Here is a 14,705-nt window from a genome sequence, read left to right on the forward strand (position 1 = left end):
CTCGCTTACTTTCATTTTGGACTTCACTATTTACTTGACTATTTACTCCAGTCAGTTTCTATTGACTGGAGTCAGTTTCTATTATTTATTATCGCCACTTCCTTACTTTCACTTCAAGCTGCTGACTGTTTTACTTTAGGATTAGAACTTTATATAAATATTCTCATTACAGTAAATATGCCTTTGAATTAATCAGCAACATAAAAGCATACATACACTGTTTTATTATCTGCTGTCTTACCTGCGGTCTCCGGAAGCTTCTGCGCCAATTTTTCCTTGAGCTGTTTCACGGTCATGCTCTTAAACTGCTCCTCGGTGTTGCACAGGTCCAACATCATCTTCTGCCCCCTTAGTCCATGAACGACAACCTGGTAGATTTTTCCCATTTTGCCCTTAAGTGCGACTTGTTGCGCTTCTAAAGTCTGTCACTGATATGTCAGTGCGAACAACTGTTTGACGTCAGAGAGCAGATAAATTCTTTCACTTTCGCTCAGAATTCTTCAGCTTCTAATTATTTTTATTTATTTATTAATTATTGTTTTGAAGGTAGTATCTCTGCTTCTCCGTCTGCGTAAAACTGTTTAAAATGTTTATTATCAGGGGGTGACTTCCGCCTTTGTCTGTCGTATGACCAGGGAGCGTTTGTTTATCAAGTGTTGGCATTAATCGTTTTTGGGGGTTTTTGTTTGTTTTTTAAACCAACGCACTAACGCACAACGCACAGTTAATATTCTATGGTAGGCTACTTAAAGCTGTGAGGATTAACTGTACACATAGTGCGAATATATCAGAAGGGAATGCAAACTTGTTATCTTGCACCATGTGACTTGTTGTAAGTGCCGTAGAGAAACTGAAAGTTAAACGGGCTGCTGAATCTTGGTGCTTTAAAAGAGGAAGACAGAGCAAGAACCTCGGTGCTAATTTCATTTGTAGTGTTTAAACCAAGATCAAGTTTGTGGACAGAGAGCAAACCTCCTCGTCTGAACCAGAATGACGACACAAGATCAGGATGACAAGAGCTACGACCCCAACGATACGACGCTGACATTTGTCAACAGGAGGGATGAGCTGGATCCATTATGTAAGAACTAAAATACGTTTAAAATACACAGTTTTACCTGTTGTCTGTATACTTGTTATTTTACCAGTTAACCCAACTAAAGCAGTTTTATACACGTGTTATGCCGGTGTTAGCTTATGTAAGGAAAATGCTCACATATACTCAGTATTTTGGTAACTCTTCCTACACTCTTAGAAAAGATGTGTTAAAAAGTGACACAAAAAATGTGTTGTTACACTATTAACACATTTTGTGTGAATTTTAACATAACATGTGTAAGACAATGTGTAAACATTGAAAAAATGTGTAAAACGCTCAACACACTTGATGTGTTGCACAGTTTAACACATTTTGTGTGTTATTTTCAGAATCTAACAACAGGACCTAAAATTAGCAGCTCAGTAATTTGATGCTAGCCCTGTGTTTAGTGAAATAAATTGTAGATTAACAATGTATTATAACTATATTAACTGAATAAATAAAATGTTTAGTTATTGTTTGTTTTCCTTAATCCTTTCCTCATTACGTTCAACAAATAAAACATTTTATAATTTAATGTGGACCAAGGTGTGTATGGTGTACTAAAATTCTGAAAGAGGATTAATTTTTTATTTCTCAATATGTATGGCATACCAATTAATGGCCATGGCTATACTACAAGCATAAGTATCCACAAAGAACAGGCTTAATTTTTGACCGCAACATGTGAATACAATTGAAGCAAAAGTAGGAAATTGAGAATACACATGCTGAAAATTGAAACAAAATCTGCCCAGCAACATGACATACCAGCGGCGGGAAGGGGGCGCTATCTTTCGCGCCACTGAGACAAAGGAGACAAAGATGGAGGTTACGTCGCCTAGTATGTTGTCAGACCTTACAGTAAGTATCATTTACCAGTTTATCTTAATGTACTGAAAATATGCCGGGTTTCTGGAAGAATGTGAATTTACATAAAATATTGGAGTTATGTAGGAGTTTTGAGTTTAAGTTAATTACTGTTTAACTATACCTAGCTAACTTTAATGTAACAGTCTTGCTAACATATCCTACTCTTAATTTTATTATTAGTTCTTGGCTTTCGTGCCATACTCCATTAGAGTTAATGTGTTTTGGTAGTATTTTTATGTATTACTTTATTCATGTATTTATCTATTTACTTTATTTATGTATTAGAGTATTCAGAAATTGCTCTTAGAACCAGTGTGGTAGTTGGCTAGCGGCTCCGACAGGCATTCTGGTGTCTATGAGCAACGCCAGAGTCAGCACCTAACATTTGCAGTGTTGTGTAAAATGACAATATTGTTGTTAGCTCTGAATATAGCAAATGTAGTTATCACCGCGACCATTCGTTTGCTAGCACAGAATAGGAATTTAAGACTGAGTAACTTTAGTTTGATGTCGCCCCTCTGTCTTCTGTTATCACACTTAATAGACTACATTTAGTAGTGTTGTGATAAATATTTGTTATAATTACTTATCACTGGTTAACATGAAATATACCTCACATTGACAGAGATAATTATTTTTTAAGCAGTTAAAGCAGTTTTTGCATTTAGTATGATTAACTAAAGTCTTTCTTTTTTAAGGCTTTTTGCTGGAAACATGCTCTGATATAGTTTCTTTTTTATGCAGACCTTATGAGGAAGTAATAGTCAGTGTTATTTAAAAAACAAAAAAACAACAGCAACTTGACCATGCACTTTAGCCATGTGTTTCTTTTTTTTTCAGCACGAATATGACAACTTAGAATCTGTCAAAGTCCTTGTAACCACTTTTATAGATGAGAAAGAGATTTGTAAAAAAATTCTTCATGTCAGCAGTGCCAAAGACATCATAGGTCAAAGCCAAGCTCAGCACATGGGCTGCGTGCTTGATAGGTTGCTAAAGCATAACACTGATTTCATGGAATATATTGATGTTGACAATGAGGTAGACGTTAAGGACTTTGATAGATTCCATATCTTCCTGTCAGCCAGAGGGCCACCGATGGAAACCTCTCTTGGGGAGATTAGACAAAATCAGGTACACTTTGCATTTCTTCAGTTTCCTAAGTCATAAAATGTGTTTTAACAGTTATTAACTATTAGTCAGGATCAGATTTATTCACCAAGTAGCAACTAGAAGATAAAATCAATTTAATTATTATTCAGAATTTCTTTTAGTCATTGCGTTATAATCACGGTAATTAAGAAACCGCCTTCTTCTGCTGCAGCTTTTTGAGTAAACTCATGCTTCTATGCTCTGTGGAAATTTGCTGTCATGACTTTGAAGATTATTGCAGAGAGGTAAAGTGTCTGGTGTTGCCTTTACACAGTCTACCATTACCACAGAAGAACAAAGTCAACCCCTGAAGTCACTACTCAAGAGGAAAGCCCCACAGATTCTTAAGGAGTATGAAACTACAGGTACCCTGTCAGTGCCATCGAGGAAGCTTCTTGTGAAGACTTGCATTGGGGATTTGGTGGAGAGGTGTGGTTAGTAAGTATAGCACCTTACTGCACTTTGTTAAAATTTTGCAATGAATGTTTTCTTTAAAAATGTTGAAGTGCACAGGAGTAAAAAAAAGGTTACCTTTATTTTCCAGTTACCCTCTTAGTGCAGAGAAGTTGACTGTAGCAAAAAGCATCATCACCACTTTTCCATCCCTGAGTGTCCGAGTGGCAGGACAGGGGGAAGGATTTGTAAGTAAATTTAGCATTTTAATAATGTAAATTCCACTACATACTTGCACTTGTTCCCACTTACTGTGTATCTTTTAACCTTTATCTCATTATTTATTAGAGCGGGTTTTTTTCTCAGTTAAAATTGCTCAGCTGTTATCCATATACCTCTGTCCTTTCTTCCTCAGGAGCATTATTATGATCCAGTCTCTCATTGTGGATTCCTAGAGACTAAACTGCGCAACCTTAGACGGAATCTCGACCAGGGGCAGAGACGTTATAAGAAGCGAAAAGTGACCAATGACTGTGGTGAAGACAAGAAGCTCAGGCAAGAGGATGGGAATACCAGCAGCACAGATGAGTGGGTCACCCTGATCAAAAGATTGCGGCCCTCAGCTGAGAACCTTCCAACTATCATGTCAGGCATGGAGGAAACATACACCAGTCGCAGAGCCTGGATTAGCAAGGACTCCCCCACTGCTGCTGAAATATTCAGAAAGTACCCACGGTTTTTGGACATGCCAAGTCTGGTAAGTTGCTTGGTTCCCTGGTAATGGTTTATGTACTCCTTCTCCACTCAGTTGTGTATTGCATACAAAGTATGTAACAGGAGTGGATACATTTGGAGGTATGTTTATGAGCTCCTAGTGAATATTTTGAAAGTTTTATAATTTCAGAGTTGGATCTTTATTCACTGGGCTTTTATTACAATGAGCATCACGTTTCAAATGATCCAAAATCTTAGTCGTGCCACCAAATGACTATCTAATAGTAGGGACATCAAATGACAATGCAGAAGGTGCTGCTCGTGGAAGTGAAAAAACGACAAAAGGATCACCTAAATTTGTACGAACTCTGCTTTCACCTATTTTCAGCAAAAAAGCTCTACAGGACAAACCGCAGACAAAATAAGAAATTGGCTGCTAGAAAGTTGAACATCAGCTAAAAAGTCCTATTTTTTTTCTCAGGGTCTGATGGGACCCAAATCATAGCTAAAATTAAGGAATAATAGACTTGTATTCAAATACCACTCCAAGTAAATTGTTATGTTTCACTGTGTAGGTAAGCTTGATGTGGAAGTGGGTAACAGAAATGTGATACTGTAAGGTTTGATTTTAGCCATACAGCTACCAAATGGGCAGAATGTACTTTTAATTTCATGTATTTAATGCTTAATTTTAAACTTAAATACTTTTTTTCTCTCCATTAGCTGGACTTGGAGTTTGGCAAGCTTACAGGAGGAAAGGTGGACCTCTTTTTACGAAAATGGGAAGCCAGTATCATTCCGAAACTCAAATCAGTAGCTGCCCTGGAAACAAGAATGTCCTCTCTGTTGAAGGATTTTGAAGAGAAGACTGAAGGTATTTTTCCATCCCCCCCGCCTCACGTTTACTATTAGAAAGTAAGAAAAAAAGGATGATCAAATTAATAGTTCTGTTTACTGTCTTTAGATGACAAGTAAGTGGATGTTAAAGGCTGAATAGAAAAACTATACAAGAAGGGGTTATATTTTTAAATTTTGTTGTTCTTTTTCAAAGAAATTGTTAGATGCCACCCTTTGGTAAATGAATTGAAATATGTCTATGTTTACTGATGGTGGAGAATGAGGTCTATGGAGATGGTTGTAAGGAGAATTTAAATTATGTGGCCTTGGGCGACTTTATTAGCTGCACATATAAGCCAAATGAGGTGCATTAAGCCTCTGCATTTCTGATTTCATCTATTCACAAAAGAAAAAGTCATTTTTGATGTACATCTCATAATTCATTAAATAACACATTTCTGTATTTTGAATAATTTTACATCTTGCTTTTCTTTGCTAGATGAGGTTTGTTACACTGCCCTTGTGGTGTTAACACACCTGCTCCCACCAGTTGGTGCCAGTCGTTGCAGCCTTAAATCAGCTATAACGCACTTGGTTGATTTTGCACTGGTATGTATTCAGTACAGTTCTCATGGTATTTACCTGAGGAAAGCATTGGTCAACACCTCACTGAATACTTCTCTAAAAATCTATCTTTATCTTCCCCATCTCCAAGCCTGGAACAAGTATTGCATCGCTTTGCAGTGATCCTGAAGCATCATCCACAACACACCAACCCCAGCTGATATGCATCGGTGATCTAAAGAGTGCAACCAGGCAGTACATCATTGTTGCTAAGAATGATAAAGTAACCATTCCTCTGAATGATGGCCTGACGTGTGCTGTGGATAAGCTTTTCAAACTGTACTGGGTATGTAACTTGTCCTATCCAGCACCGCTTGGCTCCGTCTTCACCTTCTTTGAGTTTGTCTATGACCTGCCGCTGTCCACCCAAAGGAAAACCAAAGTACTGGAGCTGATTGCACAGATTAAAGCATGCAAGTAAAATGTTCACCTGTCCAAAATGTAGAGAGTCTCTGTTCACAGAGGTGAGAAACCTCATTTGGCATCTTCGTCAAATACACTGCTTAACAGATGGACAAAACTTGAAAATTATATGTAGCCAAGATGGCTGCCCAAGGACGTATTATAACTTAAATTCATTTTCAAAGCACCTGCATAGATCTCATTCTACTTCATCTTCAATGGATGCTGACTCAGTTCAACCTTCTTACCAAGGAGAGACATCAAACAGTTCAGTTGAAACTGATGATCTAGTTCCTGATGTTTTGGAGATACCCAGTGATGTAGCAGGTGCAGTATCAAAGTTAAAAAACTATACTGATCTTGGTGAATGTGCTGCTTCTTTTATGGCACAGATGTATGCATCATCAAATATTACTTTAACAGATGTTACAAGAAGTGTAAACTGTACAAAGGAGTTGCTTGAGAAAACTGTAGACTGTTTGCAACAGTCAACTGCTGCTTTGTTGAGTAGCTTGGATGTACCACAAGACAGTGAGGCTGTTCAAGCATTAATGAAGGAGTTTGAAAGTGCTAAAAACATATTTGAAGATGTAGACACGAAATATAAAATGAACAAATACTTCACTGAGAAGTTTTCCCTTGTTAAACCACAGGAAATCTTTCTGGGTCACAGGTCAGATACTGTAAGAAAAGATGGTCAGATGAAACAGGTTTTGGCAGCAGATACATGCCAGTATGTATCAGTCATTGAAACGCTCAAGTTTGTATTCCAACATGAGGACATTCAGGACTTCTTTGTTCAGAATAAGAAGAACACTGATGCCAAAATGCGTGATTACTGTGATGGCTCTCACTTTTCCTCACACCCATTGTTTAAAATGTACCCTGATGCTCTTCAAATGCAACTTTACTTTGATGACTTTGAAACAACAAATCCTTTAGGTTCCAAGACAAAAATACATAAGCTAGGAGCTGTGTATTTTACCTTGAAGAATTTGCCACCAGAGTGGAATTCCTCACTTGCAAATATTCACCTGTGTCTTTTGTTTAACTCAATTGACAGGGAGGTATATGGATTTGACAAGATTTTGAAACCACTTCTTGATGACTTGAGATTTCTTGAAAATTCTGGTCTAATTGTGGATTTAAAAGGTCATAGCCATCAACTATATGGTACAGTTTGTGTGTTAACAGCAGATAATTTGGCAATTCATTCACTTTGTGGCTACCTTGAAAGTTTCTCTGCAAACAAATTCTGTCAGTTTTGCATGATTGACAAAGCAGATGCACAGTTGATATATGATGAAGACAAAGTTGAGTTGCGCACCAAAGACAGTTATCAGGAACATGTCAGCTTAAACGAACCAAGCAAAACTGGTGTAAAAGAGGACTCCTGTCTGAATAACCTTAAGTATTTTCATGTAACACAAAACATAAGTGTTGATATCATGCATGATGTACTTGAAGGTGTAGCCCCTTTAGAGGTTAAGTTAATGCTTCGCCATTTCATTTATGAGGAGAAGTTGTTGACTTTGGAACAGCTAAATGAGAGGATTTCCAGTTTTCAATATGGATATGGAGACATTAAAAACAAGCCAAGTGTTATAATGAACTTGAGAAACAGTGAGAGTGCATTAAAACAGACAGCATCTCAAATGTGGTGCCTTTTACTGGTCTTGCCCTTTTTGTTGGGAGATTGTGTAGACCGAAAAAGTCAACATTGGCATTTATTTATTTTACTGAGAGAGATATGCAGTATCATCTTTGCACCAGTCGTTACAAGGGGACTTGCAGTATTCTTAAAAGAACTGATAATAGAGCACCATACTCTTTTCAAACAGCTGTATGCCACAAATCTTATTCCGAAACATCATTTTATGATACATTATCCAAGAATGATGGTTTTGTTTGGACCTCTGTCTAAACTTTGGTGTATGCGATTTGAATCCAAGCACAATCCATTTAAAAGACTAGCACATTCAGTTTGTAACTTCAAAAATGTGTCAAAAACATTGGCTTTTAAACATCAGGTTCAACACATGTATCACTATAAGCATAGTGATAATCTAGCTAAGAAAATGGATGTGCCCAATGCCTATCTAGTTAGTGTGGGGTCACTGAAAAAAGCAGATGTCTTGTTAGACAACTTGAGGTTAACCCTTGAACAAGACCTTTCTCTGACTAGTACTGTTTTTGTGTCACACAGTATTGGTGTGTACGGCCAGACTTATAGAACTGGTTCTGTATTGACATTAAGAAGAGACTTTAGAGAAGAGCCTTTGTTTGGTGAAGTCATTCATATCTTGCCACAGTCAGTTAATGAGTCCGTCTTCGTGTTTGTGAGGATTCTGAAAGTCAGCTTCTTTGATGACCATTTTTATGCCTATGCAGTGGAAAGGTCAGACGAATATGAACTGATTACATTGGCTGAAATTTTTGATTTTCAGCCTTTATATATAGTGACAAGCTTTGATGCTAATAAGCTGTATTTAAACCCAAGGTACAAAATTGTATAACCTGGATGCTATAGTTGCCAAAATGTAAATATATTTTTCTGTTTGCATGCAACTGCACATTTGTTGAATGTTGACAATTTGTTGAAGATGACAACTGTTACCTTTAAAAAAAAGTTAATTCATGTATTGTCTGGACATGATTATATGAGAACATATATATTTGACATTTTAGTGATCTAGAAAGTTATTAATTAACTAACAGATATTAATTTTGTTTGATTTTGTCAAGTAAAAATTGTAATATAGCTTTGGCTAAAATTGAATTTAATACATTTTAATTGAAAAGATTCTGAAAACTGTTGTTTATTCAGTTTGTAATAATTTATAATATGCTAAGTAACAAATGGAATTCAATAAATGTATAATATATACCATCTTTTTTCTCCTTTTTAAAAAAAATGAAATGCACACATTTTAACACATCTTTGTGTCAAAATAACGCATCCTTGTGTTGACTTTTTTTAACACAGAAGATGTGTTAAAGGAGCAGACACATTAATTGTGTTAAAACTGACACATCATGTGTTGTCCCTGAGCTGATGCAGCACATGTGTTAAAATTTAACACATGATGTGTCAATTTTAACACATCCTTTCTAAGAGTGTATTGGTCAAATACAGACTGTATGTGACGTTGATATAAAACTCGTTGTGCTTTCTCTTTGTTTTGTGCAGCCGGTGATGACAGTCTCGTAGCAGAGATGTCCTGCGGTCATGCCGTCACAGCGGAATCTCTGACCGGATGGTGCCGCAGTCTGCTGGATCAGGTTTCTTTCTGTCTTCATTTTTGTTCTTTTTCTTTCCAAATTTTGGTCAGTGTTTACAGTGTGACCCGTGGTAGGTACCTATTTAAAATAGGACAGAGCCGTAGGCGCACAGTCAGTTAAAAATAGTTTAATTTTAATACAAAATAAAAGTAACAGTGTAACAGCGGCACCTAAAAACAATTAAAAACTTTAACTTATTAAAAACGATAAAACTGTATGATTGCCCGTGAGACAGGACAAGCGCTGCGGGGAACCGTTTAAGAACAAATCGACATAGTACACAGGTTAAAAAGGGACGGCAACTCACATGACCCCAAGTGGGCAAAACACTATAGAAAAAGGCAAATCTTCAGTGCCGTCTTCACTCAGGCCCACCGCCGTGCATGCAAAAGCGGGGAGACAAAAAAAAGGGATGTGTTTTCCCTGCAGCGCCTTCACCATCTGCGACTTTTGTATATAGGGGTTAAATACTAAAAGAACCAATCTCTGTGGTGCCTACTGAAACAGAAAAATAAAACAAGAAACAAACAAAATCGACAGCCGCAGCAGTCACAGTCTGTCGAATTACACCAGTATGAAACAAATTAAAACACTCTGATGTGTCGGGTCCTTTGCCCGCAGCCAGAAATCCACTTGGCAAAGCAGCAGCTCGGTACTCTGTCCACAAGTTCGCGTCACACCCTAATAAATGTGGGTCAGTGGCGGTGAAGTCCACTACACTGTTCTCACGGGAACGCAATGTTTCCCACCGTTCTGACAGAAGTTTAGGGGGACCCGCATCAAGCTTTCATGGAAAGAAATTAAAAACACCAACTTGGACCAAGCACTCGCAGCTTCAGGTTTGCTGAGGAATACCTAATTGCCCACACCTGAGCTTATGAAAGGAGCAAAGTCCAGCTCCGCCCACCAGGGGCGGTTCCCAGACTCAGGTCTCACCTGCCACAATTGCAAAATAGAAAACACGTCAAATGGAAATGCCACCCTTAATTTTAAAAACTGTCATCCTGATCTGGTTTGATAGGACTTTGTATGATGAAGCTCTTTGTTGCCAGACAATACTTTGTTTTGTTTCATTTTAAACTTTTTTTTAAAAAAAAGTTTCTCACTCTATGTCTTCCCCATTACGGGTGATTAAACCTTTTGTGTCCCTGCAGGGCCAGTACAAATTTAAGTGTCCTGCTTTAAATGAGGACACCTACGAGACGTGTGGTGTAGTGTGGTCATATCCAGAGGTGCGCAGGCTGGCAGCACTGACAGTTGAAGAGATGGCCTACTTTGAAGAGAAGATTGCCCAGCTGGCAGCCAGAGACTACTGTGAGCTGAAAATAGTAAGTCTTCTATAGAGAGTGTTTCTAATCCACTCAGCAATCATGAACAAACAGGCATAAGACAGGAAGACACAGGGCAAGACGACTCAACTTCCCTGCTTGAAAATTTATGTTTAAACTCCCAGAAGTGACATGCACAGGAAGTCGAAGATCCCACAAAGTAGATATCGATGGAAATAAGAAAATGCAAATATAGGTGAATGAGCACGAATTTGGTTTGTAAGGGGAAGCTGGAGTACCTAAAAGGAAACAAGCAAACTCTACACAGAGAGATCCCACCTTTCCAAATTCAAATTCAATTTTTATTCGTCACACGCTCAATTATACACAGAATGACATGTAGTGAAATGCTGTGTAATGTCCGACCATTAAACTACAATAAAGAAATGTACAAAATTTACAGATTTTACATTTAGAAATTTACAGTAAAAAATATGTAAATAACAATTTAATAAAGAAATTATAAGAAGAAATAAACAGAGTGTGTGTAGTGATGTGATGTAGCAGAGTCCAGTTCTACACCTGGTTCAGGGCCCGAGTTGCGGGGGGAAGAATTCATTGTCTCTGTTTTGGCCTTAAGGGAGCGGAAGCGCTTCCCAGACCTCAACCGTGAGAAGAGTCCATTGTTAGGATGGGAGAGGTTCATCATAATCTTCCTGGCTTTGGTCTTGCACCGCTTGGTGTAGATGCACAAAAGGTCAGGAAGCTCTGATTGAATGGTGCGTTTGGCCGAGAGCACCACTCTTTGGAGATCTTGTCAGGATCTTGTCTTGTCAGGGTGTGGCCTTCTAGCCTTTAAACTCAACTCTCCATGCAAAGTTTGTGGGGCTGGGTTTATGCAGGCTTTTCCAGCCCAAGGGACTACAGTTTATCCTAGATACAGAGGAAAGCACAAAATGTTTTACTTTTCAAATTGTAAACTATTCTTTTTATTTTTCTCACAACAGTGTCCTGGTTGCAAGACCTCTGTGGAGAGAGAGGACCTGACTAACCTGAGTGTGAGGTGCACAATCTGTACAGCAGACAACAACAAAGCGTATGAGTTCTGCTGCCAGTGTTTGAGGCCGTGGAAAGGTAGCGCTCCACGATCAGACCGCTGTGATAATGATGGCTGCGTAAACCACGAACTCGAAGTTCTCAAGAACTGCAAGACTACCGCTCTCCCTCAGGTTCGGGGGGTCAATGCCTGTCCCTCCATCCGGGCCTGTCCCACCTGTGGTGAGATAGTGGAGCACGACAAAACAGGCTGCAAGAACATCATCTGTCCTCGCTGTCAGAAAGAGTTCTGCTTTGTGTGTCTGAAACTCACTCCTGTGTGCTTGAGGACAAGTTCTTACTTCATCCCCTGCAGTGATGGTGTAGCTCCCAGACAAACTTCAATACCCGTGTGGCGCAGAAAGTAGCAGACAACACAGACTTTATGTACTCTTCTCTCATACCAGACTTTCCTTTAGAATTGAATTGTCATTCTGGTAAAACCTAAACAGAAAGCTGGAGCAGAACCTTGTTTGCTTAGTTTAGCTCAGCATATTACCTAGCGTTGCCCAATGAATCATAAAATAACATACTCTGCCTATGTGCTTCTGGGAAAGGTTTCTTGACTCTACTTCCGAGTGTTTACACTGCTGTTTTGGTAATTGGTGAACTTGACCTGGTGTATTTTCTTCCCCTTTCTTCAGCTTGGACTAGTCTAAAAATGTGATAAGGACTTAAACAAAACTATAATATCCACCCTTTTTACATAATTTGGGAAATCTTTGATCTTCTAACACACCTGACGCATGCTGTTCAGATAAAATGTGAAGCACTGTAATCTGAAAATACAAGAAGGATATAAGTAGGTATCTTTTACATCACTCACCTTTAACAGGAAGCGTTTCTAACTTCTTTATGAATGTATCCACAAAGTCTTGAATTATGCTGATGTCCCATTAATTATTTTTATGCCTTTACTTCCGACTGGCAACCTGCCCACTGTGTGACAGCTGCAGCAGGAGCGATTATTTCCAAATGGTTTTTAAAGTTTTATTTAGAGATTTTCGAACTCTTAAAGTGAACTAGATTTGTTTTCATGCATTGTTTTAACCGAAAGCTATTATTGTTAAAAGCAACATTGCTCACTGTGTTGCTTTAGCTGTGCTTGTGTTTATAAGTACCTGAGCAGAAATAAGTCAAATGTCAGCTGCTGATGAAGTCCATGTTTCAAACAGTTCATATAAAGGGCACACAAAAGCCAGAGAATGTACAATAAAGTCACAATTGTGATTTTTTATTTTTTTATTTTTTTTTAAATGGTCTCATATTTTACCCTCTGCTTTCATTATTATTATTAATGTAAACAATTTGAAGGCAGACCATTTAGCTATTCAACAAAAACAATTTGGTTTCATGTCTTTGTTTAATTTGCAAAGTAAAGAAGCTGAAAGAATATCTTCTACATGGTGACTTCATTATTTTGGCCAGTGGTTGAACAACATGAACCAGACTTACCAATAAAATGCTGCTCACACAGGAATCTGAGTAAATGGCTTGTGGTGCCCTGAATATTTTAATATAAGTTTAGATTTTTTTTAAATAAAAGTTCTCTTCTTTGAAGAGAAGGCTGCCCAACTGTTTAGTTTACATATTGTAAATTGTTTAAGTTTAATAATTTAATAATTCATTAACTTGATAACATAACTTAATAAAAAGTTTATTAATATTAAGTTTAACAATAAAATAAATTTCTGAGTTTTCACTGAAGGAGTTTTACTGTGACTGTAATCCCCCCTATTTCTTTCTGAATTTTGTTGCAAAGGCAATGTTGTGTCACTGATGCAAAACCCATTTTCTCTTACCTGATGTCATCGTAGAGCGATATTCTTTTTCACCAGAAGATGGCAGTATTAGTTGGCTGAATGAGTGAACTTGTGCAGTAATGAGGGCAGATGTAAAGTAATGGAGGCCTGTTGTTGTAACAGCAAGGGAAACTCTTTGTAAGTTATTATACAGTTACTAAGAGCTCCTAAACAGGTACAACACCCCACTAAACCTAAAATAGATCTTCAATGATTCTGATGGCATCCTTTCTCATCCCTTCATCACCCTTGTCTATGTCTCCTCCTGAAGAATCTTCATTAGGTCCCATTTCTCCTCCCATGGAAATATGAATGCCAAAATTAGGTAACACTTTGAAGAGGTGCTGATCTGTGTTCATCTATCAATTTCATTATTGATGGATTTGATTCTTTGCTACAAAAAACTTCTGTCAATTAGGTTTTATTTAAATTAATTCAAAGTTTTTACCTCCATAATAAACAAACAAACAGACTTCAAACTTTAAAAATTTGTGAATAAATCAGATATATTTTGCTCTTTTTGAGAGATCTTCCCAGAGACTTACTCCCATTTATTTTGGTGTTGTACCTTCAAACAGGAGGAAAGGGATGCCGATAAAGGCTAAGTCATACAGTATGAAGTAATTTTACTTAATTTTTTTTTTTAATTAAACAGTTTTGGGGGATTAAATCAACTCAGTTGAAAAGGCAGGGGTCAGCTTATCTCTTCATTTGCAAATTTGTGCAGCACAGTGCAGAGTTTAGCAGCACAATGTGTCAGAGGTCAGACCTGCTATATTGTTACTGCGACCTGGATCCACACCACTTTAGACTCCTCCATCATGGTCTCTGGGGTTGTGGATGAACATCAGTTTGGTCACCAGAGGTTGCTGTTTTAGATATGATGCTACATATTAATGTTCATGTAAGTGATGCCTTAACAGCAATATTTTTTCAGTCTTCATATTTTACCCTCTGCTTTCATTATTATTTAATTAATTTTTTTTCAAAGTATATTTAATAAAGTCAGACCAGCTATTTAACAAGTACAATTTGGCTTCATGCCTTTGTTTATCTCACTCTAACAGGTGAGACTAGAGCTCAGTGCTCAGCCATAGACTGTGTTCCTATGCTCTGACTGGATTATTCACATGTGGTCTGGATTTTGATGGGGTTTCATATATATATATATACAGGGAGTGCAGA

The 14,705-nt window shown here is 37.8% G+C and overlaps 2 protein-coding genes across 4 annotated transcripts; both read left to right on the forward strand.

The window, feature by feature from the left end:
• Nucleotides 1-474: 474 nt before the first annotated feature.
• Nucleotides 475-13,288, forward strand: LOC146580147 (putative E3 ubiquitin-protein ligase RNF144A-A). Of its 2 annotated transcripts, none has more exons than XM_085266764.1 (4): nt 475-1,081; nt 9,264-9,355; nt 10,510-10,683; nt 11,631-13,288. In XM_085266764.1, exons 1-4 carry the CDS (start codon nt 991-993, stop codon nt 12,084-12,086), a joined length of 813 nt encoding a protein of 270 aa, XP_085122890.1. In that variant the 5' UTR covers nt 475-990; the 3' UTR covers nt 12,087-13,288. The 2 variants fall into 2 exon arrangements, with proteins under 2 accessions (XP_085122890.1, XP_085122891.1); XM_085266765.1 differs by lacking the exon at nt 475-1,081 and adding an exon at nt 5,817-5,957.
• On the forward strand, nt 1,875-8,837 carry LOC146580148 (uncharacterized). Of its 2 annotated transcripts, XM_085266734.1 has the most exons (9): nt 1,875-1,942; nt 2,792-3,085; nt 3,378-3,541; nt 3,648-3,744; nt 3,912-4,253; nt 4,934-5,084; nt 5,547-5,656; nt 5,763-6,135; nt 6,259-8,837. In XM_085266734.1, exons 1-8 carry the CDS (start codon nt 1,904-1,906, stop codon nt 6,090-6,092), a joined length of 1,527 nt encoding a protein of 508 aa, XP_085122860.1. In that variant the 5' UTR covers nt 1,875-1,903; the 3' UTR covers nt 6,093-6,135; nt 6,259-8,837. The 2 variants fall into 2 exon arrangements, with proteins under 2 accessions (XP_085122860.1, XP_085122859.1); XM_085266733.1 differs by having other exon boundaries at nt 5,763-8,837.
• Nucleotides 13,289-14,705: the final 1,417 nt, after the last annotated feature.

The sequence above is a fragment of the Mchenga conophoros genome, linkage group LG3 (genome assembly GCF_057382185.1).
Source record: "Mchenga conophoros isolate Kocher_MC1m ecotype Shallow Benthic linkage group LG3, M_conophoros_male_GT1.1, whole genome shotgun sequence".
NCBI lineage: Eukaryota > Metazoa > Chordata > Actinopteri > Cichliformes > Cichlidae > Mchenga > Mchenga conophoros.

Excerpts from the sequence above, each read along its gene's own strand:
- LOC146580147 (XM_085266764.1), top strand. The coding sequence starts at position 991 with ATGACGACACAAGATCAGGATGACAAGAGCTACGACCCCAACGATACG. Across the intron at positions 1,082-9,263 it reads GGATGAGCTGGATCCATTAT|CCGGTGATGACAGTCTCGTA; the intron begins GTAAGAACTAAA and ends TGTTTTGTGCAG. Across the intron at positions 9,356-10,509 it reads GCCGCAGTCTGCTGGATCAG|GGCCAGTACAAATTTAAGTG; the intron begins GTTTCTTTCTGT and ends GTGTCCCTGCAG.
- LOC146580148 (XM_085266733.1), top strand. The coding sequence starts at position 1,904 with ATGGAGGTTACGTCGCCTAGTATGTTGTCAGACCTTACA. Across the intron at positions 3,086-3,377 it reads GGGAGATTAGACAAAATCAG|TCTACCATTACCACAGAAGA; the intron begins GTACACTTTGCA and ends GCCTTTACACAG. Across the intron at positions 3,542-3,647 it reads TTGGTGGAGAGGTGTGGTTA|TTACCCTCTTAGTGCAGAGA; the intron begins GTAAGTATAGCA and ends TTTATTTTCCAG.